The sequence below is a fragment of the Callorhinchus milii genome, unplaced genomic scaffold (genome assembly GCF_018977255.1).
Source record: "Callorhinchus milii isolate IMCB2004 unplaced genomic scaffold, IMCB_Cmil_1.0 Scaffold16, whole genome shotgun sequence".
Classification (NCBI taxonomy): Eukaryota; Metazoa; Chordata; class Chondrichthyes; order Chimaeriformes; family Callorhinchidae; genus Callorhinchus; species Callorhinchus milii.
The window spans coordinates 14971342-14991042 of NW_024704757.1; the positions used below are offsets into that span (position 1 = coordinate 14971342).

The 19701-nt window shown below is 41.6% G+C and overlaps 3 protein-coding genes and 1 non-coding gene across 6 annotated transcripts; 3 read left to right on the top strand and 1 right to left on the bottom strand.

Annotated features, from left to right (window-relative positions):
- The first annotated feature begins 1307 nt into the window (after window positions 1-1307).
- On the top strand, window positions 1308-11528 carry cdip1 (cell death-inducing p53 target 1). 3 transcript variants are annotated; one of them, XM_042341236.1, is made up of 5 exons: window positions 1308-1411; window positions 5335-5428; window positions 6551-6679; window positions 6878-7265; window positions 8398-11528. In XM_042341236.1, the coding sequence occupies exons 2-5, from the start codon at window positions 5344-5346 to the stop codon at window positions 8507-8509; spliced, it is 714 nt and encodes a 237-aa protein (XP_042197170.1). In that variant the 5' UTR covers window positions 1308-1411; window positions 5335-5343; the 3' UTR covers window positions 8510-11528. The 3 variants fall into 3 exon arrangements, with proteins under 3 accessions (XP_042197170.1, XP_042197171.1, XP_007906578.1); XM_042341237.1 differs by lacking the exon at window positions 1308-1411 and adding an exon at window positions 1415-1474; XM_007908387.2 differs by lacking the exon at window positions 1308-1411 and adding an exon at window positions 3742-3913.
- A 786-nt stretch (window positions 11529-12314) lies between these two features.
- Window positions 12315-14468, bottom strand: polr3k (polymerase (RNA) III (DNA directed) polypeptide K). Its single transcript, XM_042341197.1, has 3 exons — window positions 14332-14468; window positions 13203-13290; window positions 12315-12568 (listed from the first exon to the last, which is right to left on the bottom strand). The coding sequence occupies exons 1-3, from the start codon at window positions 14440-14442 to the stop codon at window positions 12441-12443; spliced, it is 327 nt and encodes a 108-aa protein (XP_042197131.1). The 5' UTR covers window positions 14443-14468; the 3' UTR covers window positions 12315-12440.
- Window positions 14469-14859: 391 nt separating this feature from the next.
- Window positions 14860-18852, top strand: snrnp25 (small nuclear ribonucleoprotein 25; the record flags this gene model as incomplete). The annotated part of the gene is made up of 6 exons (XM_007908389.2): window positions 14860-15012; window positions 16331-16421; window positions 16658-16763; window positions 17400-17474; window positions 18007-18067; window positions 18568-18852. Coding segments are annotated over 5 exons (483 nt in total), but the record flags the coding sequence as incomplete, so codon positions are not given.
- Window positions 18853-18903: 51 nt separating this feature from the next.
- trnav-uac lies at window positions 18904-18975 on the top strand. Its single transcript has one exon. It is a non-coding gene; the product is annotated as a tRNA-Val (tRNA).
- Window positions 18976-19701: the final 726 nt, after the last annotated feature.

Sequence of the window (19701 nt, forward strand, 5' to 3'; positions counted from 1 at the left end):
CAGATCACTATCGGGTGATAGTTGAAAGCTGACTTGCTTTCACGGGACGTACGGTCAATCCGGGGCAGCGATGATCAGCGAAGACAACAGCAAAAAATAGCATCCTGCGTTGCTCAGTTTACGTGGAGTCCTATAGCTCAGTGGTTAGAGCACTCGCTTTGCAAGTGAGAGACCTGAGTTCAATTCCCGGCAGAGGGCGAAACCTTGGGCAAGTTTCCTTACTCCACACAGAGCCTAATAATAATCCCTCCAAAACCAAAACAATAATAAATTGGTCATTTTCAATCTACGACTGTTTGTGGGACATTGCTGTGCGCAATTGGCTGCCGCGTTCGCCCACAAATATACAGTCAATTCACTTTACAGTGTGTTCTGTGAAGCGCTTTGGGACGTCCTCCCGACGTGAAAAGCGCTATATCAAATGCCAGGATTATTATTATTATTATTATTACGTGGCAAGCAACCAATCCCATGCTGGGGGCGGGGGGGGGGGGGCGCGGGGGGGTAGGAAGAGTGAATCTCTTGCATGGGAGTCTCGGTTTGGTTTGAAGACTCTTAAACATGGCGATGGGCGTTCGGCGTTGGTTGGTTGACGAAAGTCACCCAACTCCACTGGGCGGAGAGAGAGATATAGCTGGGGGGGGGGGGGGCGGCGTGGGGGGGGTAAGTGACAGGTGTTTGACCGAGATAAATCAGGCATCTGAAAAGAAGAAGCAAAGAGAGACGCGCACAACCCCCCCCACCCCACACACACAGATACACACACAAATCCTCCCCCCCCCCACCACACACACACACACACACAACCAACCGCCATTGGGAAGGAGTTGGGGGGGGGAGGGGGGAGTCTCGAACGTGTGGCCTGGAGGGCTTTACGCTTGCGCGAACGCGCGCCCCGCGCCGCGCAGGGTGAGCTGGGAGTTGGAGTTCCCTCCCCCCCCCAGGACGTACGTGTGTGTGTGTGTGTGGGAGAGGGGAAGTGGTGAACTACAACTCCCAGCCACCCCCTTCGCGCTTCCCCTTCCTCTACGGACCTTTCCTCCCCTCCCCCCCCACCCATCCCCATCCCACCCTCGCTCTCTCTCTCGCGCGGCGCCCGTTTTTTTGCGCGCGTGCGCAGTACGGTCCGCCCGCCTCCCTCCCTCCCTCCCTCCCGCCCTCTCCCTCCTCCCCACCCCCACTGCCCCCTTTCCCACCCCTCCCCCCCCCACCTCCACTCCACCCACCCGCCCCATCACCACGAACCGCCGAAGAGGCCCTGGTCATGTGAAGGGGATAAAATACCCCCCCAACCCCCCCCACCCCGGGCCTGGGTTTCATGAGGAGTTTGCCTTCCCGCCTCTCTCTCCCTCACTCTCTCCCGCGCGCGCGCGCGCTCTGAGCGTCGCTGCCCTCTGGATCCCCAACTGAGGTAAAAACGTTGGGCTTTTTCTAACGGCCGCCGATCGCGGTCCCCTCTGTGGTCTACTCGTCTGTATGTATTTTGGTGCCTTTTATTTTTATTTCCACCACCCGACACCACCCGCAAATCCATTCACTCCCTTCACTTAATTCATTCATAGGGAAAGGACTGACTTTGGGGCCTTTTTTTATGTATGTATATATATGTGTATATATAAAAAAACTAAAAAAATACATATATATATGTGTAAAACCGAAATATATATATATATATTTTTAAAACCGAAAAAAATACATAAAAATATTATTTTATTTTTTTTGCTCTTTCTTCATCATCATCATCGTCGTCGTCATCGTTTTTTTTTAAAAAAAAGCGCTCCCAGGACAGTCGGTTTACTCGCTTTCCAACCCCAGCGTGTAATCAGGGGAAGGATGGTGATGATGGTGATGATGGTGATGATGATGATATGGTGATAACGGTGATGATATTGGTGTTGATGATGATGATGGTGATGATGGTGATGATATGGTGATAACGGTGATGATAATGGCGACGGCGATGACGATGATGACGATGATTGTAATCATCCTCGCAGTTTGACGCAGCGTCTCCGAGACGTCTCGCGAAGCGCCTTCTTTCAAAGGGATACACTTGCCAAGTGTAGTGACTGTGTGTTTCTGTGGGCGCGCAGGCCATGATGGTTCCTGGCATTTGATGGGAGGACATTTGATCTTCCAACTTCCAGTATTTTACTGTAAAGTGACATGACTGTATTCTGCAGGTGCATTGATTGATTGATTTGATTGATTGATTGATTGTGAAAGGTATCTCCCCCCCCCCCCCCCCCCTCCCCCCAGCCAGCCCGTGCATACTTTAAGAAGAAAACCACATAAATTTCCAGTGCAGATCGAGGATTATAGTCTGCAGCTGTGGGTAGCGAGGTTTGAATATTCAGGGGTATCACAAAGTCACAGCCACCGTGAACATTGACTTGCAAAGTATTGATGTCAGAATAACACTCGTACACAGTGTCACAAAAGTCAGAACAAGGTTTTGGTCACAATTATCACGGTCCTACCTTTAACTTGTTAGATCATGGAGTAGTAATAATAATAACAACAACAACAAGATTCCATTTGTAGAGCGCCTTTCATGTCGGGAGGACGTCCCAAGGCGCTGGACAGTTGGGTCGGGACCCGAGCATTGGGGGGAAATGGTCAGGGTGAGGGGAGGGAAGGGAGGGAGCGAGGAGTGGGGAAATGGTCAGGGTGAGGGGAGGGAAGGGAGGGAGCGAGGAGGGGGAAGAGAGTCGAGAGCGGAGCTGAAGGTACGGTCAAAGAGAAAGGTCTTGAGACCGGCCTTGAAGGAGGAAAGGGAGGAAGCGGCGAAGGCACTGGGGATAGAGTTCCAGAGCCTCGGGGCTGAGAGGCTGAAGGCCACCGATGGTAGGGCGGTTGGGGCGGGGGATGTGGAGCAGATCTGAGCCAGAGGAACGGAGGGTATGGGCAGGTAGGTAGGGGGATAGTAGGTCGGAGAGGTAGGAGGGAGCGAGGCCGTGAATGGCCTTGTAGGTGAGGATACTAGTATCCTTTGAGGATACTAATACTAGTCCCTGCATTTAATGCAGCGTCTTATCACGTCTTCGAGATGTCTGAAAGCGCTTCACAGAATACACTGTAAAGTCAGTTGACTGTAATATTTTGTGGGCGAAACGCAGCAGCCAATTGTGCACAGCAGCGTCCCACAAATAGTGACCAATTTATTATTGAAGTGGCCAATTTATTATTTTTGAAGGAATGATTAACTAAATGTATGATTAACTGTACTGTATGATTTTTTTTGGGGGGGAGGAAGTATTAGAATAGTGGAGCTATATTTATATTTCTTTGGTGTGTTTTTACTTTTTTTTAACTGAAAGAAACATTGAAATTGTAATTTAAAACGGTGATGGATATTTCTCAAAGGTAAAACAATTCATTTGCAATATTTTTAAAATATTCATTTTTGGGTAATCTCATTTAAGGTGTAATTTATGGCCTCAATGGAAATGTTGTCAAAGTAAGTATTTTTTTTTGTGTGTGTTTTTTTAAACTGGATATTATAGATCTATAAAAAGGAAGTTTATTAAAAAGTTACACAAATTAGACCCTGATATCTCATTTGAATGTGTGTAAATTGAGTTATATGTAGTCTATTGTAGTTGATAGTAACACTTGAATCATTTGCAAAAGTTTGGTCTGGTACCTTTACTGGCATGCAAGATCATCTCCTTCCTCAAACTTATTTTATTACGCGTTTCCGTACCGTATGTATTTTTGTGAGTTGTCAACAACCGGAAACTTTGTGACCTACATTTTATTTCAAGTTGCAACAGTAGAGGGTGAAAGGGAAGTTGTGTGGCGCTTTGCTTTTCCTTTTCTTCCCCTTGTCTGATGCTTGGATTGATTTTTCTGGAAGATTCTCGTTATCCTTCACCATTAAATATTTTCTGGCAAATTTTGTTTTGTTAAGGTAAGAATGATAACCCTTACTGTTTTGATATTGCCACATTGGGGGCCAGGATGTAATGAAGTGAGTACCTTTTGTGGGCATCTTTTGTGGGTATCTTTAAAGCAAGTAGCTATTTTTACATGTCTGCTGGAGACTCATTTATTATAAATTTGGGATTGTAACCAAATTGTTACTCTTGTTTCCAAATAGACATTAATATTGTCAACTATTAGTTGCAAAACCTCCATCTAGGAAACTAAAATGCAATGTATGTAAAACATTGTAGATTAAATTCTTTGGCACTTAAGAGCTACATTTTACATAGGTTTACCAAATCTAGTGGCAGACAAAAACATTTTATTTAATTTGGAAACCTTTAGTAATTGTTCCAAAAGTTCAAAAGTGTCACTCTGTAATGGATGCCTTAGAAGATAATATGAAGATTCATCTTAGGCAATGAAAAGTATAAAATTCCAGTTATACTTCAAAGATAGAATACTTTAGTGAAAGTAATGGATTTTCACATACTTTACTCCTCAAAGGTTTAAACCAGGAGTTTGTCACTTTACGTTCCTGAAATATTAATTGTGCAGTTTGGATGTTGATTTCCAGCCAAAATTGTATCTACCATCAGTTCTTGTTTGATTGCAAATCAACAGCAGGAAGTTTAACTGATTATCTTCTGCCTGTTTCCCTCCCCTACATTGGTGATATTGCAGCACCCTATTTTCTGCTTCGGTACGATCAGGTAACAACATAGGCAAGGAATCAAATCTACAACCCATTGGTTGTCTTTGGTCACTATGTCAACAGGAGACCGCTGCAATTTTGGAGGAAAGCTGAGTGATGGATGTGCTTAAGCTATTCATTTCATTCAATAATCCCTCCAAAACCAAAACCAATAATAAATTGGTCATTTTCAACCCACGACTGTTTGTGGGACATTGCTGTGCGCAATTGGCTGCCGCGTTCGCCCACAAATGTACAGTCAATTCACTTTACAGTGTGTTCTGTGAAGCGCTTTGGGACGTCCTCCCGACGTGAAAAGCGCTATATCAGATGCAAGGATTATTATTATTATGGCTGTTTGTGGGATATTGCAGAGTGCAATTGTGCTGCCGTGTTTACCTACAAAAGCATGGTCACTCCATTCACGGTAAATCCCGTGAAGTGCTTTGAGGCATCCTTCCGACATGATCAAGTACTATACCAAATGCTGTACAAGGATTATAATCCATTGCAATCATCTAATCTAAGAATTTGTTGAAATCTATAAATAATCTGTTGAAATCTATAGTCAAATAAAGATGGGTAGATTTGTTTGTTAACAATCCTTGCATTTGCATGAATTAACAGATGATGTACATGCCTCTATGGACTAAATAACAATCTCAAGTTTTTCACGATAATCTGGTGTTCTAATTTGAACTTCTTTTCAACAGTGGTGAGCAATGTCGGAAGAACCACCCCCTCCATACCCTGGAGGGCCATCGGCTCCTCTGTTTGAAGAGAAAATGAGACCATCACCTTCAATAGGTAGAAGCCAACACTCTCTTAAATATGTTTTAAACAAAATGTTAACCGTATTATAGTTTAATTGTTACAACTTGAGGAACAAATCTGGATTTTATCTGCTGAAAATCATCTATTGGTCGCTGAAAGGATTCGAGCCATTTGTTTCAATAAAGTTTTGGCTATTCAGCCATCACATTGAGACATCATTTGCGATATAAGTTATTTTTATAATTCCTATGTAAAATACAGAAATGTGTACAGTTAAATGCCCAGAGCAAGTAATGATATATGTGTACGTTGACAAAAGTCAAATACCAGTCCAGGATGAAGTTGTATCTCTGCCATTTACTAAGTTAGCTGGTAATGTGACTATTATGCATTTGGTTCAGTTGCACAACAAATTAGTCTAGTCTTCAGATAATTAATAGTGCTTTCTGAAATGAGACCAAGGACGTCATCATTTGTGAATAATGTTTCCTGTTGATCTTTAGGAAGAACTAATATGTGGTATGAGAATTTAGAGTGCAATTGGATTCAATTTTATGCCACTAAGTGCATAACAGCATCAGTGTGGTTTGTGTGAGAAACTTTCCATTACCAAGAGCAATTGTCAAATCGTGGTGTAGAACATCTCATTATTTAAAAAAAAACACTGCTTTCCCAGATTTATTTTCAAATATGCTTTAACCCATAAGTGATGATATTATATGTAATGATATCATCACTTATGAGTGGAGTCCTGTAGCTTATTGGTTAGAGCACTCGCATTGCAAGCCGTGGACCTGGGATTGTTTCCCGGGCAGGGTGAAACATTGGGTTTCCTTACTCCACACGCCTCTGTTCACCTAGCAGTAAGTGGGAACCTGGCTGTTAGTCAATTGGCGGATCACTACACCAGGGATAATAATCCCTTTTTTAAAAAAAATGAGTCACTCAATCCACGACTGTTTGTGGGGCACTGCTGTGTGCAATTGGCTGTCACGTTTTGCCCACAAAATGTACAGTCAATTCACTTTTGACTCGTGGAAATAAATCTCCTCATATAAGTAACGGTTACATTTTAAGCACTCTTGTCAATTTAGAAATGTTGTAGCTTCATTTATTCCTGATTTTACGTCTTTTATGTCATTTGTATTCCTCCAGCAACCACGCAGCCTCAAGGATATTCATTTCCACCAGAAAGTGGGCCACCTCCATATGAGCCAATGGCACAACCTGGATTTGTCTCTCCTCACACACCAGCAGACGGAAGCATACCCATGCCCCCACAAGGTAAACCAGTCTTGTAAATCTATGATGATGGCTGTTGCTAACTGAGTTCGGGCATTACTATACAACACCTCTTCTGGGACTTGGCAATTTGGTCTTTTTTTTGCCTTAGTGCAGTGAAATGTAATTATGGAAAAAAAATATCAGATTTCAAAGCTTTTAAGAGCCATGTATGTGATGTAATGTATGTTTGTTTAACAGGCTACTTTTCACCAACTCATCTTCCAGCCGGTCAATATCCACCACCTGGGCATTTCCCATCACTTGGGCAGTTCCCTCCACCTGGGCAGTTCCCTCCACCTGGCCAGTTCCCTCCACCTGGCCAGTTCCCTCCACCTGGCCAGTTCCCATCCCCAGGTCATTATGCACCTTCATCTGCAGCCTACTACCCTCCTCACAGCGGACAAACAGCTACTGTCCTAGTTCCTCCAGGAGCAGCAACAACACTTACTGTAATGCAGGGAGAGACATTCCAAGCCACACCGGTCCAGACCGTGTGCCCTCATTGCCAACAGCCCATCATCACCAGGATCACCTATCAAATAGGTCTACTGAATGCCCTGGTATGCCTCTTCTGCTGCTTTGTGGGGTAAGTAGCTATTAGTCGCTGATTATTTATGCTGCTGTCACATCGATGGTACAGATGTTTCATGAAAGCTTATTTCCTGACATGATTTGCAATGTCTTTCTCGTAAGCATTCTAAAAAGCCTCATCTATTCTTCATCTTTATAATCTTTCCTTTGAGTCATTTTGGATGAATTAAAGAAAATATGCAGGCCGCACCAACTGACCATGTCCTGTGCTTTTGGGAAAGCAGGAGTGAGAATGTGATCATGCCAGTACAAAATATCAGTAGGTTCAAAACATTAAAATGTTTCATTGGGTTAAGTGTCATCGAACACTGAGATTATTTTCTAAAAGAAAAAAATGCCTTATTGCAATATGTATGTGTGTAAGAAACTTGGAAGTTTGTTGATTACAACTTTAATATGGTTTGTTCATCATCAGGCTCCGTCACTGTTGAGCACTCTAGAACGCTATCCTGCGTGAAGGTGCTATATAAATGGATGTTGTTAGATAACAGATCCACTAATACCAGTGGGCACTCCGTTATAAGTACCACAAACATTTTGAGTGATCTATCAAATCTGAAAACAAATCTCTGTGGTCAGATACGTCAAAAACCCATCGTGATTTGCTCTCTATTACCACATTGAAATTCGCTCCTTCACATCTGTTACGTGTTTAAACCAAACTTTAGTTAAAATGACTTCTCATCAAGTGACCAGTTGTTTTCTTGAGCAGTCAGAAAGAAACGTTTTCATTTTGAACAGTTAGGTTGTGGCTTTCAGGATTCATTTAGTCCTGAGCAGATTGTTGACCCACCCCCAGCACAAAGGTCTATATCCCTGTCACTGCTAGTCGCGATTACCCACTTGCGGTTATTGGTCCCAATCTTTTTCGGAACTAAACCTGGCAACATGGTGCTGAGACCCTTGTGGAAATAAGAGAGGATTCTCTGTTGGCATTGTCTGCCTTCTCCAGCATTTTCTGTTTTTAATGAGCTACCTTCTGCTCACCTTTCCAATAGTACCTGATAATCATAGGAAGAGGATATTCAAGCCTAATGCTCTCGATTGTTTCAGTTACCATTGATTTAAAGGAATTTGTTATTGTTGTTGTGGTCACAAATTACAAATCTGTTTCTCTTTAATCCCAGTTGTGATTTGGGCTGCTGTTTGATCCCCTGCTTGATGGACGACTTGACGGATGTGAAACACACTTGTCCATACTGTAAAGCTTTCATATACACGTACAAGCGTTTGTGCTAACAGTGCCACACCAATTATGGCTCTGCGTAAGGAGTATTTGGATAAGCTTAATGTGATCACTTCATGTTCATTTATTTCACTTTATGCACTGCAGTCATGTTATATAGTTGTGATACATTGTAATGTGCTGTAAATATAAGCAACTGTGAATGCCTTACTTGCAGAACCACAACTGATTTTCTGTGTTGCAGAATTTAATAACCTGTTGATTAATTCAATCACCTAATGGAACAGTTACTTACATACAGCAATCCAACTATAGTACTATACATTATTAGCAGAATTGAATCAACAGAATGTACTCTTGTACTTAGTTATAAACATCCCAGGACACTGGATCCTGTTCAGATTTATCTTTGAAATGATATTCTGTTTGGCATCCTGAGCTACTTGTAGGTATTCAATTACAGTATTGAATACTGTTTGTGAAGTAGAGATAGATAACTGGCTTTAGGATATTATCCACCATATGCCTTTGGCCCAAAAACTGTAGTAATATTTTTGTAATGTATCCTGTTTATTTTCCAAAGCATATAGTAGAATTGAATACCAAAATATTACCATACTCTATATAGAAAATTGATGAGTGTGAGCGTACACATTAAATACAGGGAAAGTTAGTATTGCTGTTGTGTGTCCCCGTTACTTCTTAATGGGAACACACAGGGATGTTTTGTAATCAAATTGAATTTAAATTTCTGTAATTTTAAAACTTTTGTCTTATTGCAGTGTTGATGAATCTGTTTATACATCTGTCCTAATGCACAGATCAATGATTGACTTTTTGAATTGATGAAACTATTGTAGATTACTCAGAAAGAGGTATCTGGAATGTATTAAGGGATGCTTCCGAACACGAGCATTTTATTTTGACAAAAGGTAAAGCTGACCGTTCAATCAAGAATGTGCTATAACCAGTTGTTTAATACACATTGATTAATTTCTCTCCTTTATTAATTTCTGAATTATCAATGAGGTTTTTTTAAAAAGAACAGATATGAGAAATGCTGTAATTATCATGAAGGTTAGCACAAAAGTAAGTTACTCAAAATCCTTTTAGCATATAATATTTTTGCAGCAGTAACAAAAAAGAATGTGTGGCACTTAAAAGTCTCGCATTGACCTTGTTTAGATTTTGTGTGGTCAAACTGTTTCTGATGAAATACTGTAAAAAAAGATTTTTTTTCTTTTTATAGTGAGCACAAACAACAAAATTTACGTTTGTATAGCGCCTTTCACGTCCAAAGGCTCTGGACAGTCAGAGTTTCGGACCTGAGCTGGAGGTCGGGATCGGGGATAATCCCTTAATATAAGCTTAATATATTAATATGAAATATTAATATAATATAAATGTACCGTAATCTCTTGATATGTGCTTAATAGTAATGCTTTTGGGAATATTGTAATGGTATGGAAATCTTACTTGGATGTATATTGAGTGTAAATGTAAAAGAAATGCCTGTGACAGCTTGTGCAATTTTTTACAGCATGCAACTGTTACCTTGGCTTGGAATTCACGCAAGGGGTGTGTAAGTCCCACTTTGCAGCACGTTTTTCCTGTTTTCAATATGAAATCTGCAAGAATTGTTAAAACTCTTAAAATTGTTAAAACTACTTTCTCAAAATGAAGGAATGCAATTCACCTTCAGTTATGTTCAATAAGCAAAAGAACTTTAAAGTATTTGGGTGGATCTGACAGAAGGATATGCCCATGTGCCCCAAAGTGAAGGATTTGTATTACTTGTGTCATGTTTTAATGTAATTATTTATTGTGTTTGTACGAGAAAGGAAACCAGTGTTATTTAGGTTTGGCGGTCTTCGATGGTTAGGAAATGTGTTATCTGGGTTATTTCTTTTTCGTTCAAGCCATTTTTGGTAGGTAAGAAAGTCGAAACTGCAGTGATTCTTACTGTGATGATAAAAGCAACAGGAAAACTTAGTAATTGATGTTCTGCTAAGCATGGTAACTGGAAAGCAGAAGTGATTGGGCGTTGCCTGTGCAATGGAGAACTAAAAGTCTCAAATTGTCCTACTAAACCGGGTACATTTACTTTTTTGAATATTGTGTTCACTTGACATGTCTAAATATCCACTTGTGGTTTTGTTAATTGATGCCCTGTTTTGCGATGCATTGTGAAGGGTAGTATGGATTCTAATTTTAGCTGCGTAAGGGACCAAGTTACAAGTTGAATTGTTCATTTGCTATATGCAACCTTCACATGCAAGCACCTTTAGTAAAACGGAGCAATGAAAAGATTGGAAGAGAGGATGCATCACATTTTCTAAGTATAATGGTTTCCGTTCCACCAACCGATTGTAATTTTTTTAATGTGGATTTGAGAGATCACCAATAAAGATTGTTGCTCGTAATGGAAAAAAAATTATTTAGCCAAGAATCATTCTGACCCGAGTTGCAGCTGGTAGGTCAAGGGGGGGGGGGGGGGACTTTGTGTTTAACCTAAGGAATTCAAGTTGAAGATTACACTTTAAGCACTTTTAAAATTGTGATTATGTTCGAATTGTTATTTTTAATACCAATGGGTCAAAATCACAATTAAAAATGTCATGCACACAAGAATGCTCACGTTTTGCACTGTAACGTTTTATGTTAAATGTCTGCCTGTTTCCCTCTCAATTTGAATGACTATATTCTCTATTCAGAATGATTTACAAGACCTTCTTTATCACTATTTTTCATGAGAAGAGGAAGTGAGAGGGAGTCTTAGCATTACTCATAATCCTATTGTGGTAAATGAAGGCTGCCAAACCTAAATCTGTATCATTTTAAAGACATTTTTGTTGGAAAGATATTCCATATACCACAATGGTTGTTACTTTGACAGAATCATTAAAAAAAATAACATTTCTGTACACAATTATTGAGGTCAGAATGAATAGCTCGAGTCAGTTTGTGTGCAAGCTAATGGGGTATTTCCTGCAATCTCATCTAATATGTATAAAGTGTACTACACTTCCTGCTTCTAGATCAATAAATGCTGATGGCACTATTATTCGTCAAGCTCTTAATTTCAATTCCTTTTTAATTTTGTAACCTTTTCTCACGTACGATATTCAGAAACTTAATCGCAGGTAAGAATTTCTTTTAACTTGTGCTCTCGACATGTCTGAGCTCAGTCCATAATTCGTGAGTTAACCGAATGTTATTTTCAACAAGACCCAATTATTTTCTTGAATTCCTGGGATAGTTTTGGAAACGACCCACCAAAACATTCATAGGCAAATAAGGTATGGGATCCAGTGAGTTTTATAGGCAGTCAAATACTGTGCATTAAAACTACAAAGGGTTTAAGATACCCTAGAACGCAAATTTGCCAAAGTCACATGAATAATGTATCTTTTAAGGGGAACTTTGTGCAACTGGTTTGTCTAGATGCAATATATGAAAACATCCAACCATTTTATCAGAATCTTTTGGTTTTATGCTTTAGAAGTGCTTGCAAGATGCAGCTTGTGGTAGCTAGTGCTTTAAGAACTTCCTTTGATAATGAATTTCTACCTCCTGATAATAATTATTTCATTCGTTGAATGTTGTAAACCAGGAAATTCAACTTTAATGCATTGTCTTCATTCAGATCAATTCAGTCAAATGTATTTCTCTAACAGGTTTTACATCCCTAACATAATACAGCCCCATTCCAATTCTCCTAAGAATCCTAGTCGCTACTCACATTCACAACGCAGAAAAGCCCTGATAAAAGTGAGGTGCTACACAGAATAAAGAATTTTCAACTTCCACTAGAAACGTATTGAATCTAAAGGAATAAATGCTAAGGGGCAATTAAAATGTGGGTGAAAGGTAAGGTTTATTTACAAATCCGACAGATTGTCTACGAGTAGAACCGTGCGTACACTCTGTTTCATTATTTTCTTCATGAGCTGGCAATGTTATGATTTGAATTCACTCTATTACTCAATCCCTCCATCGATGTCCACACTCTTGATTGCAGCACTTGTAAAATGTAGTCATAGGTTCATCGGCAGACCTGGTTTGTATCTGCATGAAGTATGCTCGAGGATGTTCACATTTAGGACATTTTTCTGTGTAAACATATGAAAAGGTGAGAAATTACTTTGCGTAAACGGACTGTGTACCTTAATAACGCAGTGATAACCAGGTCACTCTGACACTGTACAATGGCTTTCTGTGTAGATTGTACACCATTAAGCAACTCGATTTGCTCAAGGGTTTGCAATTTTGTGTGTGCCCAACCAGGTCTCTTGTAATTCTGAAAGGTTTCCACTATAATCCCAAAAGATGATTATTATTATTATTAAATAGAAATGGAAAAAATGTGCTGATGGCTGATATATTTATCCAATGATCAAGTGAGTCATCAATCTCCAGTCTATGCTGAATTATCTGATTTGGGGAGATGGAAGATGCCTAGATTGAGCAGTGATGAAATCAGCCATCAACCCAATTAATCCCGTGGGAATGTGGGTTTGAGTCGATAGATTCTCCATTCATTTTTCAAAACAGTTTGAACGCAGCCTAGAGCTATTTGTTGAGACTTGTTCCTTGCCCCAAAACATTGGCATTTCGGGATAGAGGTTCAGAATATTGTTGGGCACCTGTGCAATATTTACGATTCCCAAAATGCTGCAAATGGAAGATGCGTCAACGCTGTATTAGTTGTGCTCGTGTGAAGGTACATTTTGATTCATAGCCTACCTGGCGTCGAGTCAACATTTTCCCAAGCAGCAGCACCACCCAACACGTCGTCAACTTCTTTTAGTTTGGGATATTTTCTGTTGGTTATCTGCAGCAGCCAAAGAATAAGTTACCAAATATTTGTGGCACGTTCAAGCAAGTGCAACGCATAGAAACGGCAAACGTCGTTTAATTCCGACCTCCTCCCCTTAATGCGGTGGTGAGCGACCGCTTTGGTTGGCCGACAAAAATAGATGGAATATTTCTTGGGTTTATGCTTCAGTTTTAGGCTATTTCGTGATATGTGCGCGGGCCTGGCTCAGCAGTAGCACTCTCGCCTCCGAGTCAGAGGGATGAGGTGGTGGATTCAAGCCGCGCTTTGTGACCTGGAATCGCATAGTCTTAATGCAGTGCTGGGGCGGGGGTGGGGGGGGGGAGGGTGTGTGTGTGTGTGTTGCATTGTCGGAGGTGCCGTCCGTTCAGATGAGACGTTAAACCGAGGACCCATCTGCCTGCTCAGGTGGGCGTTTAAAAAAAAAAAAAAAAAAAATCTCACGGCGCTATTCGGAAAGAGGGAGTTTCTCCCTCCCGGTGTCCTGCCCGAAAAATCACTCAAATACATAAACAAACAAATTAATAAATTAATAAATAAATAAGTAACTGGCCGCCCACAAACACGGCTGTTTGCGGGACGCTGCCGGGTGCCGTCGGCCCCGCTGCGTCTCGCCCACGGAAACGACAGCCGGTCCGCTTGGCGGTAATAATCTGCGCCGCTCTGTTTACTGGAGGGTGTGATACGGCGCTATATTCAAACGGAAGGATTATTATTTCTAATATGAATGGTTATTTTGCGCAACACTGAAAAGGTCTCACTGAACCCCCCCCAGTGTACATGGGGAGGTCCCTCTGTACAGCTCAAGCTTCCCTACCCCCCCCCCACACCACCACCACCAAACCCCCACCACCACCAACCCCCCCACCACCACCACCAAACCCACCCCCCCCCACACCACACCACCACCCCCCCCCACACCACCAACCCCACGCCACCCACCACCCCCCACACCCCACCCCACCACCCCCCCCCCCCCCCACCAACCCCCCCCCCCCCGCAGGGGTGAGAGGGCTATGTTGACCCCCGGCCTCTGACCTTGCGGGTGATGTTGTGAACATAGGGACAGGTGTTACAGGCGAAACGATAGCATTTCTGACCCTCCTCCACGATCAGCACATTGCCACAGGTGGGGCAGAAGAGCAGCATCTCCCCCCTCCCCTGTCTCCCCTCCTCCCCCCCCTCCTCCCCCTCTCTCCCCCCTCCCGCTCTCTTCCCCTTTCTCCTCAGTGGCGGTGGAGCCGAACCTTTTAGAACCGGAAGGCGCAATCGCCGGAAGCGCCCGCCCGCCGGAAGCGCCCGACCGCCGGAAGTGTCGGCCGCCGCCGGAAACCGGAAGTGGTCGGGGATGGACCTGGTGAGCGCATCGCCCAACCGACGAATCTAACAACAACAACAACCACCAACGCCACCAACACCACCATCATCATCATCATCGCCGCCACCACCACCGCCATCATCATCATCTGAGCTAATTTGAGGAGCCGGGGGATGGCGGAAGACGCTGTAGACATTAAAGAGGAGGAGGAGAAGGAGGAGGAGGAGAGAAGGGAAGGAGGAGATGATGATGATGACGATGATGACGATGGTGGCGGACAAGGAAAGGAGGAGGAGGAGGAGGAGGAGGAGGAGTTGTCACACGCTGATATCCTGGACCTGTTTCAGGAGGGTCTGGTCAGGATAGTCCAGGATCCTTTACTGTGCGATCTGCCCGTCCAGGTGCGTGTCAACCATCACCGCAATCGGCCACTGCTGTAACCAGATTAACGATGAAAATAATAATAACAATACGACTATAATACCCATAGCAATTAATAACCACGACCGCAGTGCAATAACTATCAATAATAATCACAATGGCAGTGCACTGATTAGTAATAATAAGCACAATAATGGCATAATGATAATTGATAATGATGTGATCGTCGCAATGAATGATAATAATTAGTAATAGTAACATATAATTAATGAGAACCCCAATTACTCATCGTATATTAATAATCATGATATAATAATAAGTAATAATAATATAACAATCGTAATAACAACTGATAATCATATAATAATAACCATAACCACAATAATGACACTTAATAATCATCATCATGATAATAATCCTTGCATTTGATAACAGGGTCTTATTGCGCCGTCTCAAAGCGCTTCCATCACAGGATCTCACTGTAAAGTTTTGAGGTTTTCACGAAGGGAAAACGAGTTGCTTTCCTTTGTGGCTGTTACCTGTTTGGAAATGAAACTGTTATCACTCGCGCCGACAATTCTACTGGCGCCCTGGGACGTATTTTCGACCCGAAGGGCGTTTATACAATTGTAATTTGTTGTTGCTGTGGTTGTAAAGTGAATTGACAGTGTGTTTTGTGGGCAAAACTATCTTTCTTGTTGAGATAAAATCAAGCAATCATTTCTATAAGGAGCACCTACGCAGAAAATCACACTTGGTGCGATCCATATCCGTTTCGCCCACAAAACATACAGTCGGTTCACTTTACAGTGTATTCTGCGAAGCGCTTTGAGACATCTCTCGAAGATGTACAGTCAATTTACTTTACAGTATATTCTGTGAAGCGCTTTGAGACGTCCAGAAGATGTGATAAGGCGCTGTATCAAATGCAAGGAATATTATTATAGATGTGATAAGGCGATATATCAAATGCCAGGAATATTATTATTATTATCTGCACATTTTATTGGTCAGTAACTTTTGAGGTTAAACCCAGTGAATTTGTGTATCTAATGAACTTTATTTTGGAATTATTGAGCTGAAGCAGACAGAGGGGTCAATCTGCACCGATCTCTAAAAATAACACTTTTTATTGCTTACTTTTCCCCCTGTACACGAATATAAAAAGATTGCTATTTTCAGAGATTGGCCTGTAATGGAGCTGAAAATGCCTTTGTGCTTATAACCTTTAAGCTTTCTGAAGAAGTCTTTGTTTAATATCAGCTCTGCATAATAATCTTTGCATTTGATACAGCGCCTTATCACATTGTTGGTCACTTGAATTTTGCTTTTATGCAGGTTACTTTGGAAGAGATAAATTCACAGGTTGCACTGGAGTATGGGCAGGCAATGACTGTCAAAGTAAAGAAAGGAGATGATGAAATTATGCGTGAGTACATTTTGTTTTCCAGTACTGCACTTTTTCAAAGTGGGAAGGATTCAAGTCAGCAGGTTGCTTTCTTTTGTAACTGTTACCTGTTTGAAAATGAAGCTCTTATCACTTGCGCCTACAATTCTATGAGTGTTCACTACATTCAGCAGAAGAATGCTTCTTGTCTGTAATTAGCAGGTGCCTACATTTTAACGGAGCTTGATAATGATTGCTTTCTTTCTTACCTTCCTCAGCTATCGTTGTGATTCAGAATGACAATGTCCTGGACCTGNAAAAAGCCATTCAGAGATATGTACAACTGAAACAAGAGCGCGAAGGAGGAACACAGTATATTAGCTGGTAAAAAAAAAACCTTCAAAAATAAAATCAATTTAAAAAATAACGATATGGTCACTGAATCCACGACTGTGGGACACTGCTGTGCTCAATTGGCTGATGCATTCCGCCTTCAAAATATACAGTCAATTCACTTTACAGTATATTACTGTGAAGTGTCTTGAGACGTCTTGAAGATGTGATAAGGCGCTGTTTCAAATGCAAGGATTATTGTTACAAATTAGCTTGTGTAAGACATTTTCTGATGACAGAGCAACTGAGCTGAAGTTTGGATGACATATAACTAAAGATCTGTTACATCCATCAAGCCCCCACTCCTTAGTATTAATTATTTCTGTGACTGCTGCCATGATAACCTGCAAAGTTTTCAGGGTGGGCATCTCAAAGCGTGTCAACAAGATACCCTGCAAAGTGTAGCGACTCTATCTTGTCGACAAATATTTCCATTCAGTTCATAATCACGTGTGGAAAATCGGGATTCTTTACTTGATTCAACAAGAGTTGCATTTACGTAGAGCCCCTCACACGGGGTAGGTCCCAGAGCGCTTGACAGTGCACAGTAGAAACGTATAGGGAAAAGTGTATCAATGAGTTATGTGCGATGCTGTACAATGATCACTGTTTTTATATTTTGAACAGGAGGTATGTCTGGCGGACTTATCATCTGACGTTCGATGGACAAAAACTAACCGATGACAAAAAGAAACTCAAAGAGTAAGTGTTAAGAAAACAAACAGAATCTTTTATTCTCCTCAATTCATTCGAAACTGCTGGCGATTGGCTTCCTTTTATCGTTCCCCGCTGGGCTCGTTTTTTTCGTTTGTTTTCACGAAAGCCATGCGACCGCTGCGTCCGTGCTAAGATCTCATTGTAAAATATAATTAAAATGGTAGATCTACCAGATAATAATCTTTTTCGTTTGTTAGAGCATGTGTTCGCATGTTTGCGTTGTTCGGGAGGGAGGGGGGGAGAGGCGAGAAAGAATCCTGTCTTCAGGCAAAACTGGCAAAAAAAACATGCAGTGTGTCGCGAGTCCTCCAGAGGCAATAGGGCTACATTACTGTAAGATTAATCATGTCTGAAGTAAATACAGCCCAGTCCATGTTGCTCCATGAATTCCAGCAAAGGATCGAAAAATAGTCTGTACAAATGAGCACGAAACAATAAAGGTGTTTCTTGAAGAACGAAACTGCGAGGGTATCCTGACCCCCCCCCCCCCCTCAAAATGTAACGTTTCTGGTTACAGCTACGGCATACGGAACCGAGATGAAGTTACCTTCATAAAGAAACTTCACAACAAATAAAAGGTTGGCATTTCTTTCAATAGTTCAGGGAGGGGGGGCTGGGGGGAAGGGTTTAAGGTATTTTCTTTTTACTTTCAAGGGGGGAGGCTTTTAATAATCCGTTCATTTGATAGAGCGCCTTATCACGTCGTTGAGACGTCTCAAAGCGCATCACAAGATATACTGTAAAGTGTAGTGACTATTTTATGGGCGAAATGCAGCAGACAGTTGCTCACAGCAGTGTCCCACAAACAGTGAATGACCCAATTTTTTTTTGAGTTTATTACCCCGGAAGTGATCCGCCAATTGACTAACAAGCGGGTTCCTACTTACCTCTAAGTAAACAGAGGCGTGTGGAATAAGGAAACTTGCCTAAGGTTTCCTCCCTGCCCGGGAATCAAACCCAGGTCCTTTATTAAGAAGCTCCACTCACTTTGTCACTGTGTAGTATATCAGAACTTGCAATTGAGAGATACAGTTTTGTAATTCCTGGCTGTCTTTTAATGGATATTTTTGTACTTTAGGCTTTTCCATGAGGACTATTTGATCGATGCTTTCATTCAGAATCTATATGACTGTTGCATTGAACTTGTACAGATTCACTTCCACTTTTCCCTGTTTTCAGTGAAAGGCCTTTTCTGAATCCGACTACTAGGGAAGAAGAGAATTCGCCTAGAATTGTCATGTCAAAGAAGAATAGCGTTCTGAAAACTAATGTTATTTATAAATGTACATTATATAGGATATTGTACATAGAATAAGTANTTTTTTCAACAGAATAAAAGTTTTTTTGGTTGTCTTAATGAGCATTTTGCAGCCTTCAGTATTTGATTTCATGTTGTTATTTAATTACTAGCTGAAGTCCTGTAGCTCAGTGGTTAGAGCACTCGCTTTACAAGCGAGAGACCTGGGTTCGATTCCCGGCAGGGCTAAACCTTGGGCAAGTTTCCTTACTCCACACACCTGATAATAATCCCTCAAGAAAAAAATAAAAAAAATAATTTTGTCACTCAATCCACGACTGTTTGTGGGGACGCCGCTGTGTGCAATTGGCTGCTGCGTTTCGCCCACAAATATACAGTCAATTCACTTTACAGTATATTTTGTGAAGCGCTTTGAGACGTCTCAACGTGATAAAGCGCTTTATCAAATGCAAGGATTATTAATATTTATTGTTACTAGCTGTACCTGTTGCAGCTTCACTTGCAATCAAAGGCTCCAATATGGAATGTAGATTGTAGACAAACAGACAGACATTTCGTCTTTAACCATACTCAGGTGGGAGAACTCCTGTGGGAGACCTCAGTGGGAGGATTCCTGCTGGGTGGTCTACTTGTTGGAGTGCATACAAGTGTGATGAGCTTGTTTAAGGCATAGCTTTTCTCCGCTAATTTGTTGCAGGATATATTATAGGTACAGTCAGATTTATCTCTAGAAGGGTGTGTGATTTCCTCTGTCGCTACTTCGATGCAGAATGCCACGCATACCTTTTTGGGGGACTTAATTGCAGCATTTTTAAAAATATATGAATATAGCTCATCAACGATAGGAGATTCCCCCACCACCCCCCCAAAAAAAATACGCCCATGACACTCCGCCATGCAAGGCTTTTCCGATGAGGTATAAATCATGTCTCTATGTCAAATCGGTTATTGGGT